The sequence below is a fragment of the Poecilia reticulata genome, linkage group LG9, assembly GCF_000633615.1.
Source record: "Poecilia reticulata strain Guanapo linkage group LG9, Guppy_female_1.0+MT, whole genome shotgun sequence".
NCBI lineage: Eukaryota > Metazoa > Chordata > Actinopteri > Cyprinodontiformes > Poeciliidae > Poecilia > Poecilia reticulata.
Window position 1 is genome coordinate 2,499,875 of NC_024339.1, and position 12,539 is coordinate 2,512,413.

At 41.8% G+C, this 12,539-nt stretch overlaps 1 protein-coding gene across 3 annotated transcripts in view; it reads left to right on the forward strand.

The window, feature by feature from the left end:
- The window catches only part of tacr1a (tachykinin receptor 1a), a 49,649-nt gene extending 43,958 nt beyond the window's left edge, over positions 1-5,691 (forward strand). For 2 of the 3 annotated variants that reach the window (XM_008417286.1, XM_017306491.1), the window contains 2 exons: positions 558-754; positions 4,738-5,691. In XM_008417286.1, coding sequence (XP_008415508.1) covers positions 558-754; positions 4,738-5,083 — 543 coding nt within the window. In that variant the 3' untranslated portion in view covers positions 5,084-5,691. The remainder of the gene's footprint in view (positions 1-557; positions 755-4,737) is intronic. The other variant, XM_008417287.1, reaches the window with a different exon arrangement.
- Positions 5,692-12,539: the final 6,848 nt, after the last annotated feature.

A 12,539-nucleotide genomic window follows, 5' to 3' on the forward strand; every position in this document is an offset into this window, starting at 1 on the left:
TGCATGTGCGTTCCATGACATGCTAAAATGACAGTGCAATCTAGTGGCCTGGCATGACAACTACAGCTGACCCCAGTCTTAGTGGTTGCCATCTAAACATGGAGCCTTTTCCTAATCAGCATCCAAAAATACCACCAGATTCCAGGCAGTGGTGTCATATAAACGTAGACTACCTCTMKGAAAGATTCATTTCCATAAGGTAAACAGAGGTGTTGGGACAGTTCTCCATTTATTGTTCCCTAGATGTTTTCAATGTTTCCAGAACTTCTGGACATAAAGTCCTTTACAACATCAAGGACCTTAGTGTCATCACCCAGTCATTTGGGTGATGATTTGGTTGCATAAAATAATTTTCCATCCAAGCCTACACAGGATGTAATGGGTGTGTATAATTCGAGGCTTAACYGTACATGCAAACTTCTCCTAAAAAGGCATCTGAAAGTTATCAGTAAAAGCAACCAGACTATTCAGATCAAGGGTTCCAACATTTTCAGATCGTATCCTGCTGCAGAAAAATGTTTCCTGATCGCACTCTCATGCTGTCTTTTGTCCAACAGGTGGTGAAGATGATGATTGTGGTGGTGTGTACATTTGCCATCTGCTGGCTGCCCTTCCATGTCTACTTCCTGCTGCACCAGTTCTTCCCWGAGCTGTTTGAAGAAACATACATCCAGCAGTTTTATCTGGCCATCATGTGGCTGGCCATGAGCTCCACCATGTACAACCCCATCATTTACTGCTGCCTCAACGACAGGTTAGTCAGCACCTCCGYGCATGAAATCTGTTATTCACACCTCATTTTCGTAAAGCCTCGTATCTTTACCATGTTGTCTCAGCGAATACTGATTTGAAAACAGCCGAACAGATTCCCTCACGTAGKTTTGTATGTTTGTGGTGGTTCTGATTTGGTCTGTGCGTTTCTTTGAAGAACTTTGAAGGATGCTCTTCAACTTATTCATAATGAGTTTTTCTATACAGAAGTAGTGRAATCTCATCTCAGGGCGGAAGCAAAAATKATAGAGTATGCATTCATTTCTTTTGACAGGAAAATATCAGAGTAGCTCTTTCAAAGCAACCAGCTGATCTGAAATGTTGAAGCAAAATGCTGATTTCCAAACGTTGAACTCATGATGTTTCAGCTACGAATCAGAAACAAGTGAGAGTTGCTAAATGACCYGAGTGGCCAGTCTAACTACTTTTAGCTTATTCGACAAATGTGATTCCATCTCTTGGTCAATTAACTCTCCTTCATAAAAGCCAAAACCTGCGTCAAGCGAATGTAAAAAAGTTTTTTTTGCAAAATTGAAAAAGTATTTTCCAACTTTATCATTTCCACCAAACTTTACTAATGAGATCCATCAAAAATACCTATATAAAACATTGATGTAAACACAGTTTATAGAATCCTGTGAACAGCGCAAGTAAATAGAAATCACTATTTATATTTGYCTTTGATTGCAGTTGATAAATTACCCATATGCCACTATTAAATATATGTCTTTTATTTGAATGTCATGAGGAGATACCCCAGGTAATTAGGATTACATGTCTATATAACTGGTGCTGTACAGTTTKATCACCAGGTTTTTCATTATCAGATGTTTTTGAACAAGTTGAAAAATGGCGTGGCYCTGCACTCATGWACAACGGCTTCRTTTAAACCGGATCGGAACACTGAGTTCATCCCAATGCACACTCACTGTACACAGACGGCTCTATATTCGCTTCAAAGACCTTAAAAGTCAGAACTTGTTCTACAGATTGCGACTGCTCACGTGTAGACCCATGTCACCCACAACACACACAATTTATGATACACCAACATACACTCCAAGACATGAAACACTTCAGCTTCAGCGACAAGTTGCTGTAAATTCAGCACAGCAGAGAGAGAGACTGCTCATGCTCACTTCGGAATCACTCGTTCAGGAATCTGTCAGCAGCCAGAAAGCTTCCAAAAACAGAGAGGRGATAGGATAAACATCAAACTCTCTAAATGATCTCAGGAGTTGGTTAAACGTGAGGAGTGGGCGTCGGGAATGTAGCGCACGTAGCATCMAACTTCTGAAATATCAATCCAAAGTCTTGATTTTCTCACAAAACGGAGACAGATGGTCGGCTCTGTTTGTTGTCTTTAATCGTCTCYCGTTGTTCTCTCCTCCAGCCACTCGTCTTTGTGCAACTGGTGAAATGAGATTTCACACTTAGTTGTGTTCTCCAAGGAAATTCATTCCGTCCTAATAAGGCAGACATGTGGGGTTGGATCAGCCGAGGCTGAGTCACTGTTTCTRTTCAGGTTACCAGCAGGTTTCAGCTAATTTCAGATAAAACCCATGATCCATCAGCATCCCCCCTTTCTCTGTCATAGGTTGTTTTTTTCATCTTGTCATCCTTCTTTACAAAAAATAACCCTCCCTTTATTTGTTCACATCCTTTCTCACTGTAAAAACCTTTGAACAGAAGATCATCCTTGCATATCCTCTGATTCAGTGAAATGTCTAAGTTATTTTTGTTTCTTTTCTAACAGCTTTACAAGTGTTAACAGACGCAGGGACACAGGGACGTTTGGGTTAGTTCTCCAACCGTCTGACAGTTGGAGAACTGCTATTGCCATTTATTATTATTTTTTACTCATCTACTGAACTCTGTACAGTAGTAATTCATCAAGATGGAGCTGATGTAAACACCGTGTCCAAATCGCCTGCTTGTGTGAGTTGACATTTTAAAGCTTCCTTTCTAAGCCAAGCTCTCTGAATCATCCACTGGATCCAACCCAACAAACCACACAGAGGTAGTGGATACAGAATCTATAAATTACTGTTTCATTCATTTAAAAAAAACTAAGAATCAATTTGACCTCAAAAACGAGAACAGAGATCTGAAAGGACACAACTGTGTTTTAACATAACACAATTTTGATGAATCAAGCATGTCACATATTTCCTTTTAGTCCAGAGACTACACTAATCTGTTTGAATGTATTATTAACCATAATATAGAGCTTAGACTTTGTAATGAGCAAGTGTAACATTAATTTATTAATCTGAGATTAACAAAGTGAAACCAAATCTGAAGGTGTTTGCTGTAAGTTATGTAAACGGTCGATTCCAGGCATGAAAATGTCGGTGTTTTAAAGCTTCCTTACAAGCTCTTTGAATAATCACTCACTGAATACGCCGCATCAGGCCACCCATGCTTCCATTTTATGGTGTTATTGTGATTATTATCTTACCAAAAAAGTGTCCCTTATCACAGCCAGAAAAGCACAGCGTAATGGTAATTTAGAGCCATTGTCCACTGGGGACATTCAATTTCATCCATTAAATTAAATATCTGGATCTTTAGCAACTAATTGGTCTATTATGCTCCCTTGCTGCAGCAGAAGCATTTAAATTAGGCTGTACAATTTGAAAGAAGCAGAATCTGACGGTAATCTCATTTGTGTTTTTCGACTTTAGGTAATGTGTTTCCCTCCTGTACACACTTGTAATTGGTTATTTATCTATGAACTGACAAAGAACTTGGACAAAGGCTACATTTAAATGTAGTCTTGAGAAGCCAAGGGCACCACTTTTAAGATCACATGTGACGTTATTGTATATGATCAACATTTGATAACATCAGTCAATTTAAAGTGCATTTACCTCAGGAGGTGTTGCAGCCAGTCACACGCTCACACCCAACGTCGACTCTTCCAAGCTTCACAGACATTTTAAAATCTCGACTTGGATATTTTCAGTTTGATGGAAGTTCTCAAAAAGTGGAAAATCTAAATGGGAACTCCAAAGGGTTTCTCACCAGCCGGTCTTCTTTTCAAAATTTGACATGGCTGCCTGTAAGTAAAAGATAAAGATAAAAAAAAAATCTGGTTTAAAAAAATTGTGTCTCTAAAAACCTCCTTTAGAGAACATGTAGCCAATTGCTTAATAGAGCAAAAACAGATAAACGGTTACTAGCTTGTATTGCTAATAATTGCTAGCCTGGTAATGGTGAATGTCAGTTCACAAATCCCACCAGTTTTCAATAGCCAAAAGTGAAACTTTTCCGTGATAGCAGACAGCAACAAAAGTTGAAAATGTTTTTCACTTTCTTGTGTTCCGTCGCCAGCCCACATGTCCATATCTCAAATTTTCACATATGAATTACACCAGCTGGATGAGGACACACTGTCACCTCACTGCACAAGTTCCACAGGAAATGAATGGAGAGGGACATTTCTAAATTAACATTTAAAGCAAAATCACTTACTGGATCTAAATATCTGGAACGTTTGGTTTGAAACACTAAAATATTTTCTGAAACATTTTTTTAAAACGTACGTACATATGGGCAGGTGCCCAGGGTGGCTTCACAAGTGGATGGAGCACCCAAGAACTATAAAATAAAATATATCTCATCTGTCAGTTGTTCCCTGAACAAGTTTGCCACTACTTGCATAAATGAGTAGGAGAGTAAGTTTCCCTTAGTTGCTGTTGGGTATTGTGAGACTAGACTATTTGCTTTCTGCTACAAAAAAAAAATCTGATAATGTCTTGCATTTGAATTGGTTGGGGCTTCCCCAGGGCACCATCTCTGCAAGAATCACAATTGCGTGCATATTTGTATTTCCAGCTTTGCTTGATTAGTCTGAAAGTTTTTAATTGATTGACAGCACTGCTTCAAAAGGACTACAGTGGCAAGCTGTAATATTTTGCAGCTTAACTAACTAATTGTGTTCTCTCTGTTTTTCTGCATCAGGTTCCGTGCTGGTTTCAAACAAGCCTTCCGCTGCTGCCCCTGTGTCCCTCCAGGCTCCTATGAAGGCCTGGAGCTGAAGTCTACTCGGTACCTGCAGACCCAAACCAGCGTTTACAAGGGAAGCCGGATGGAGACGACCGTTTCCACCGTCCTTCATGCCGGGGAGGACGCAGAGCATCCCAAGGTCAAAGCCAGAGGAGGTCTCGGACCGGGAGGGGCTGCCGTTGGCGTGCAGCCACACAGTTCCACCCTGGACCTGACTTCCAACGGCTCGTTATCAAGGAGCGTCTCCAAAACTGTATCTGAGATGTCCAGTTTCTTCTCCAGTAACAACCTGCAGGAATAGTCCTGCTTTTCTCCAAACAGCAGTCAGAGTTCGTGAGTTTGACTGTTCACATGGTTGCTTTTGTCGTTTGAAGGATTCGGGTGAAGTATAGAAAGAGTGTGTGACTTTACCTGCTTGCGCCTGTCAGTTTCTGAGTGTGTTTTGAAGGAACGTTGTCCTACAGAACTGAGCACTGCCCTCACCCACAGCCCAAATGAAGAAAAAAAACTAATTCATAAGGATTCATGTTTATCGTACACTAGAGCCAAACGGCAGCAAATCAAGATAAGCACATTCCAGCTTGAAGGCCAAGCAGAAGCTGAAGCTGAAGCTGTCATCTCCTTTCTTCACAGCTTCTGACTGTCAACGCCGCTTCCTCTCAGTGCAGAAAAGAGAGGGTGGGCTCACACATTCTCAATCACACAAGCCATGTGACTTCACACAGTCTATTTTGGACCGGAGCCACCGTACAGCATGAGACGAACGTGATGCAGGCAGGGCCTGGCTTTAACCGAGGAACTTCTCTGAAAGACGAGAAATTCTTCATACGTTTAGCTGAGAGACGCCGCTGACAATGGGAACGCTCTGACATTTCAACCATGAGAAACAAAGTATCAATTCTGAACTTCGCCCGTTGTTGTTCGTGAGTGTGTGTGTGTGTGTGTGCGTGTGTGCGTGCCACTTGATCCAAATGCTAATTCTTATCAGCCCGAGCAGGACTGCATTGGGAATCCACCGTGCAGAATGTGAGTGCATCTCCCAGAAAGAGCGCTCTAAAGATCCCCTGTGGGTTTTTCCGAGAAGTTCTGGCAATCAGCGCAAACACCAGCAGTGACTGGCTCATCTTTCATCTGTCAAAACATTGACTTCAACAGCTAGCAGCACCATTTCTGAAAACACAAAGGTATTTTTTTTTCTTTTGACACTGGAAAAGTAACAGCAGGATGGATTTAACCTGAATTCAAAAACGCAGATCAAAGAAAACCATATTTCAGAATCGAACAGATCTAAACAACGTGTGGAGCCCAGCGAGTAACTCAACGGTTCAGAGTTCTTGGCACCCTGCTCAGTGTTTATCGAACACTTAATTACAGGGATTAGAGTAGAGCGATCTTACAGACTGTGAAGGATTTACAGTGAGTAGCTGCTGTGTCTTTATGTGTTTTGGCAGGATTTCGTCTACACCTCACACTCTGTGTCTGGAGGGAATGTCTCCTTGCTTCTGACATCCTGTGTTTGAGGTGTAGATGATGATGACTTCTGCCATGTAGCCATGTTTATAAAGTGTAATCTAGCCACCCGGGAAGGAATATCAGGGCCGAAAGTCTTTGAGAATCTTTTGGCCTGGGATGTTAAACGTTTGTGGTGTGCAGCTCTTTAACATGCAGCCGTGTGCCTTGCTGCTTAGCATAACGTCTGTGAGAGGCTGACAGGATCACAGCAGCAGCTCAGGCTGCTGTTGTCCAGAGAAACCAGGCTGTGAGGCGAGGAGCCGCAGACACCCACCGGGACAGTCTGTTACGTCCTACCAGTGGCGCAAAAAGTGGGTATGCAGGGTATGCAACGCATAGGGGCGCAGCATTAGAGGGGGCGCCAAAACCCCGTCTGGAGGGGGCGCCGTGCCGATGATGTTTTCCCATACACTTCAGCGCACCTTACGCTCCTTTACCTCGCGCACATAACGAGGTAAATGTAGCGAATCTTACTCTTCACGTATCGTCGCCTCGGGGGGGGTTAGGGGAGGCGATCTATGTTTTCGCATCCACCTGAATAATGTGTAGTTGCGCCACTGCATCCTACAGCATTAACACCCCCCACATTCATTAATATACACAAAGTAATATGACCGGTGGGTTTAGAGTTTATGCTTTGTTGCACTGTTCTTACTCAAACTCTTAAAAAAGGACTTTAAGGTCTAATGTAATATAGTATTAATTGTCTAAATGTGATATCTATGGAAAAGGTTACTACGTTGTGTTCTTTGATTGTTTCATTTCTCATAAACGGTCGGTTTGATTAATTGATGCCTGAATGTTGTACAGATTTCCTGCAGTGTGCTTACTGACTAAATCCACAAGAGTTACATATTTACTTTGTATAAAAAATTAAGATAGACATTAGCTAGGCATTAGCTCACATAATGCAGTGCCTCCAAGAAGTCTCAGCAAGGTGTTGATGTCTCAAATCTAGTTTTGTTCACATAAGGGATTTCCCTTATGTGGCTTTATGTTTGCATTTTTTTATATAAATTATATTTTACAGATATAGTCGGTGTACATCCTGTTTTTAAAATGGGCACTGCTGGCAAAATCTGAAAATGTCACGTAAACATCCACACACAAACACCAGTCACGACAGACTATACAGGTAATTATTTTAAACAAGAATGTCCCGATCGGGATTTTTGTCAGATGGTTTGAGAATAGGTGTATGCTAATGCCGACTTAAATTTGTCCTTAAAGTTACTAGGATCCAGTTCATGTTTGTGCCTAAAACAAATTACACTCCACATTTATTCAGTGTAAGAATATGCCAATTATAAGCACCATAAAATGCTCTTTCATTGATGAAATGTACCATAGCACTTCAGATGTGCATCTTCTACAGCAGTCTACAATGAACTCTTCTCTTAAACCTGCTAGCTTCATGCTACATAGCTCGCTAGGCTAAAGTTTGCAATGCTAACTTTGTGAGTTAACTTTAGCATGCTAACTCACTGTTTTGGGTATGACTTGGTGATCATTCTGCTCCTTACACAGTTCACTGTCACTCTCGTTGAACGTGTGAGCACAAAACATACAGAAAAGCAAAGTTCTTCAACGTTCTAAAACTCAACAGTAAGAAGACAGAGAAGGTGACGTGACACAGAAAGTAGAAAAAACTTCAGAATCTAAGCAGAAAACTCAACAACATAACGTTCCAGGAACTCCCAAAGTTCCTGGAACTGAAATGATTCAAAACTGCCATGATTGGGTCATTCTTTATTTCTGTCTCAACTGTTGTGAAACGGTTAAAAACCAACTTTGTTGAAATCACAGTAAAGTTAACCTGTCGATGGGGATTTAAAACTACATGGAGGTGACTTGAGAATATGCAGAAACCCTGGGGGAATAACCTGCTTTCATAAGAGTCAGCTTCCAATTGAAGGTGTGAGTGAAAGCATCGATTTTAGGAGATTTTTGGAATACAGTTGAACTTTGCACTTTGGGTGATGAAGACTTAACGGTTGGCCTTTTTTCTAATAGATGATTCTGTTCGTCATTCTCATGGTAGCAATTGCATTTGCGATCCGATTACAAAGTTATAAATGCCTTACACTAACAAAAAGAACATACAGGGCTGTGTGCTACAATCGATTGAGCAGATATCTTGGTTCACCCGTTCAGGCACACATTCATACACTGTGGGGCGATGGTGGCAACGGTGGTAGGAGTTCGTCCTGCAATCGGTGGGTGGAGTGAGGATCAAACCAGCAACCAACTGGTTGAGGCGGGTTTATTCCCTCTCCACCCGCCTCTGTTGTGTCCTTGGGCAAGACACTTCACCCACCTTGCCTGCTGGTGGTGGCGCCAGGGCATGGTGGCCTGGCTTAATGTGTATACATGAATGGGTGAATGACTGATACTAAAGTCATTCATTGAAGCACTTTGAGGTCCTCTGGCTACTGAATACCAGCCGCAGCTGGCAAGGCTGCCATTCACTGGCACCACCAGGTCCTCTCAGCACCATCAGCAGGCAAGGTAGGTGAAGTGTCTTGCCGAGAGGCAGACAGAGCGATTTCGGGACGAACTCCTACAATTGTTGTTGTAGGAGTACCTAGAGGTGATAATAGAGAGGTTGTATTTGGGATATTGCAGCACATCCACAGCTGTCTTGTGAGTCTGGAGAAAGTTTGTTACTTTGACTCCTGTGGTATTGTGTAAGGTTTTGGTGATTTTAGGTCCAGTTAGTCCTTGTATAACTGAAGCAAGTGCAGTGTCCGATTCTCACACAAAGTCAACCTTATTCCTTGTGTGGGTTGGACTTGGCCAGGGTAGTTTCTTGTCACAAACCCTGTTTGGTGCTGTTGATGGCACAGTCATTGAGACGAGGTGTCTGATTTGGAAATTTCAGGGTCTAAGAGTTTTGCAGATAAGATGTGATTCTGTTGGTGTCCTCAGACCCTGTCCTTCAGCATTGGAAGTTCACAGACAAGTGCAAAGTCATAAGCCTGGGGTCCTCTAAATCAGAGGTTTTGGAGCAGAAAAAGGTTTATTGGTTTATTGCCATCTCCATATCAGGGGGTTGATCTTTGTTCCAAGCAGCGGAGCTTAGATTTATGAGTGATGAGGGGATAGACAGATTGAGGCCACTTCTAAATAAATGTGAAACGTCCTTGTTCTATCTGTCATGGTAAAGAAAGAGCTGAGTTGTAAGGCAAAGCTCTTTGATCCATCACCTATAGTCATGCTACATGGATGATGACTGAAGGAGCGAGGTGCTGAAATAAATGTCCTGAGTGGCCAAGTGACATTTGTCCTACGTTTGGAGTACAGACGCTACTTCTAAGTACTGAGATGAGGTGGTTTGGATATTCTAACTTTTGAAGACTTTTACAGCCACCTCACTGGCATGATCTGGACAATCTACAGTCATTTTGCCTGCAACAGTCTTTGGTGCAGATAAAGTTTTTGATACGAGTCTGACGTTTTCTGCCAGTGAAACACACAGACAAGTCAACATTGGAAGTGTTTTCACCGAGAAAAGACAAAATAAGACCCTGCTGATCTTTTTGACAAGATGTGATTCACACATTATTAGACTCTATTGTCATCCACTTTTTCGCCAAAAGGTTTGATAAAAGTATGACTTAAGTGCAATCATGTTCCCAAGACATGCCATTTCTCTGCCTTGAATGAAGTCTCTAGCAGACTAGAGACTGCAAGGGAAGTATATATTGTTTTGTTAGTAAACTAAAATGAAAAAGGATTCCTCATCTCCTATAGATTTTGATGAATGGTCTTGATGATCCATTCTGTCATCTCTATTATGCGGAAAGCTCAATTATGTTTGCAGAAGCTCTGCCAAGGACTCCACTTGTTTCCACTGACTAGAGTTCTTGAAAATATCTTTACCATATGTCTGTGGAGTGGGTTTGACATCATTACGTGTTGTAGTACAGCTCATCATGAAAAGCTGCTACAGTCAAATATAATCTTCTTAAGCTTACTTTGTTCATAAAAAAACATTTGAAAACCTGTCTCCATCCTCGGCTTGAATAAGAAAAACACTTTTGTTTAAAATAACTGTAGTGAAAGAAAATATTGTGTAATTTTAAATCTGACCTTAGAGATACAACATGGCTCGTTAGACCATCTGCTAGACTTGTTAAAAGCTCAGCATTATTTAGGGAATAGAACTGGCTTTCTGAGGTGTTTATTTTCTAAACCAGACCGGCGGTCCTGATGCTGCCGGCGCTGTCATGCTGCTCTAAGAGTCAGAGAACTGAACGGGGAAATATATCATCCTTCAGTGTAATTATTTCAGTGGGTTTGCTACAGTGGTTGTGCAGAGGGCTGCTTGTCAGCATAAGTTGTGGCAAAAAAACACATTATAAATAAAAATGAAACTGATCAAAAAGCATAAAAAATTAAGTGGTTTGTTTTAAATGCGTATAAAAAAGTATGTTATTTTAGTGGTTATTAGCATTTACAAATAAAATGGTATTTCTAAGCCATTAATAATCATGTTTAGGTTAAATTATGAAGTTTAAAAATAGTATCTAATACCTATAAAGTACAACTAACAAACCTCAGAAATACTGACACAAGTTTAATACTCTGACTTAAAGCTGGAGTATGTACCTTTTATTTTTAAATAATCAATTTTTTACATATTTGTTAAAATGGAAAATATGTGGGAAAAAAGCTCCACAGTCTTCTCCCAGTGCTCCCAGTTTGAACTGCAGAAATACACCACTCAGTCAAAACAACCAATCAGAGCCAGGAGGAGGGTGTTAACGCTGTCAATCACTCTTGTGCTCACATACTCCCACTTGCTCTTTGCTAAGCTATAGCTGGTTTACCACAACATAGCCTGCCACCAATGCTAAGGCTGGTTAGCATAGCCAATGACGACGGCAGATAAATGGTTTTCCTGCAACAGTAAGTTGTTTCCCTGCCACTAGCACATTGAGCAGTGCGTACATGTGTTTGTTTGACAGCGCTAAGACCCTGCTGACTGATTGAGTGATTTTGGTCAGAAGTGGATCTCTGCTCTTTACACTGATTATCTGTCATAATAGTTTTAATAAATATGTAAAAATTATGTTCTTTGTAACAGTTACATACCGCAGCTTTAACCTTCTTAGCACTTCCTACTATTGTCTGTTTATTCCTGTCCATGGATTCACTATAAGTGACCTTTATCCCACAGAAAAACTTCAGGAAAAGAAACCCTCCATTCTACAAGCTGAGAGAGACTTAACCACACAGTCATTTTTCTTAGGTTGTTTTGTTGTCGTTTTTTTGTCAAAGAAGAGACGCTAAACAGAAAGGAGCCATCAAATTTGAAATTCAGCGATGGGCCTGCCATGATGTAACACACTCCTAGTATCAGCATAGTGCAGCTGTCTGAGCCAGAGAGGAGTGTAGGAGTTGAATGAACACTGTAAACGTTCCCTCCAGAAAGCAACGCCATCACCTGATTCTAACCTCATCATGACCAGAGAGCCAGGACAGGCTCTGAGTCTGCCTACTGACTGACTGACTGCACACTGCGCTGCTGCGCTGCGGACGGGTCGAGTGGAGTGGGTGAACAAGGGACTGGGGGCTTTAATGAATGTGTAATCAACTTTGTTCCAAGGAGTGCTTCTTAAACGAGCGTCCTTTTCAGCCTCTCGAGCACACAAACACGCGCTCTCACCCAGCCGCCGCTTGATGAGAGAAACGGAGATGGAGAGTACTGCAGATTGTTGCCGAGGAGCGGCGCCAGGCGGGCTCCACAGCGGGGTGAATAGTCTCATCAGCACCATCTCTTCCTGGGCTGCTACCCATCCCTCGCTCTCCAATCACGCTAATTACAGCTGAGGAGGGAAGAAGGCAACTGGCCAGGCAGCCGCGAGAGCACCACACACACACACACACACGCACGCACGCACACACACAGAGATACCGGATGACGCATGTGCCGACAGATCCCATCGTTAAGGCGTATAGATGACACAGGAGCACACTGAAGTGTGTGTGTTAAGATCTACCAGTTGTGTAAGTAGAGTGTCACACGAGTTCACCTTAATTACTTCATCAGTCATGGTGCAAGGAGGAAATTGCTGTTTATAAAAACAGAGATTTTTTTTTTCCAGCAGAGGAAAATCATGCTGCCAGATCCCCAAACAGACAGTTTTCAGGGCTTTGAGCCACAACTCACAAATCAGGTCACGCTAACAGTAACACTTCTTAACGTAGAAATTGTTACTGTTGAGAGAAGACTCTTGGCT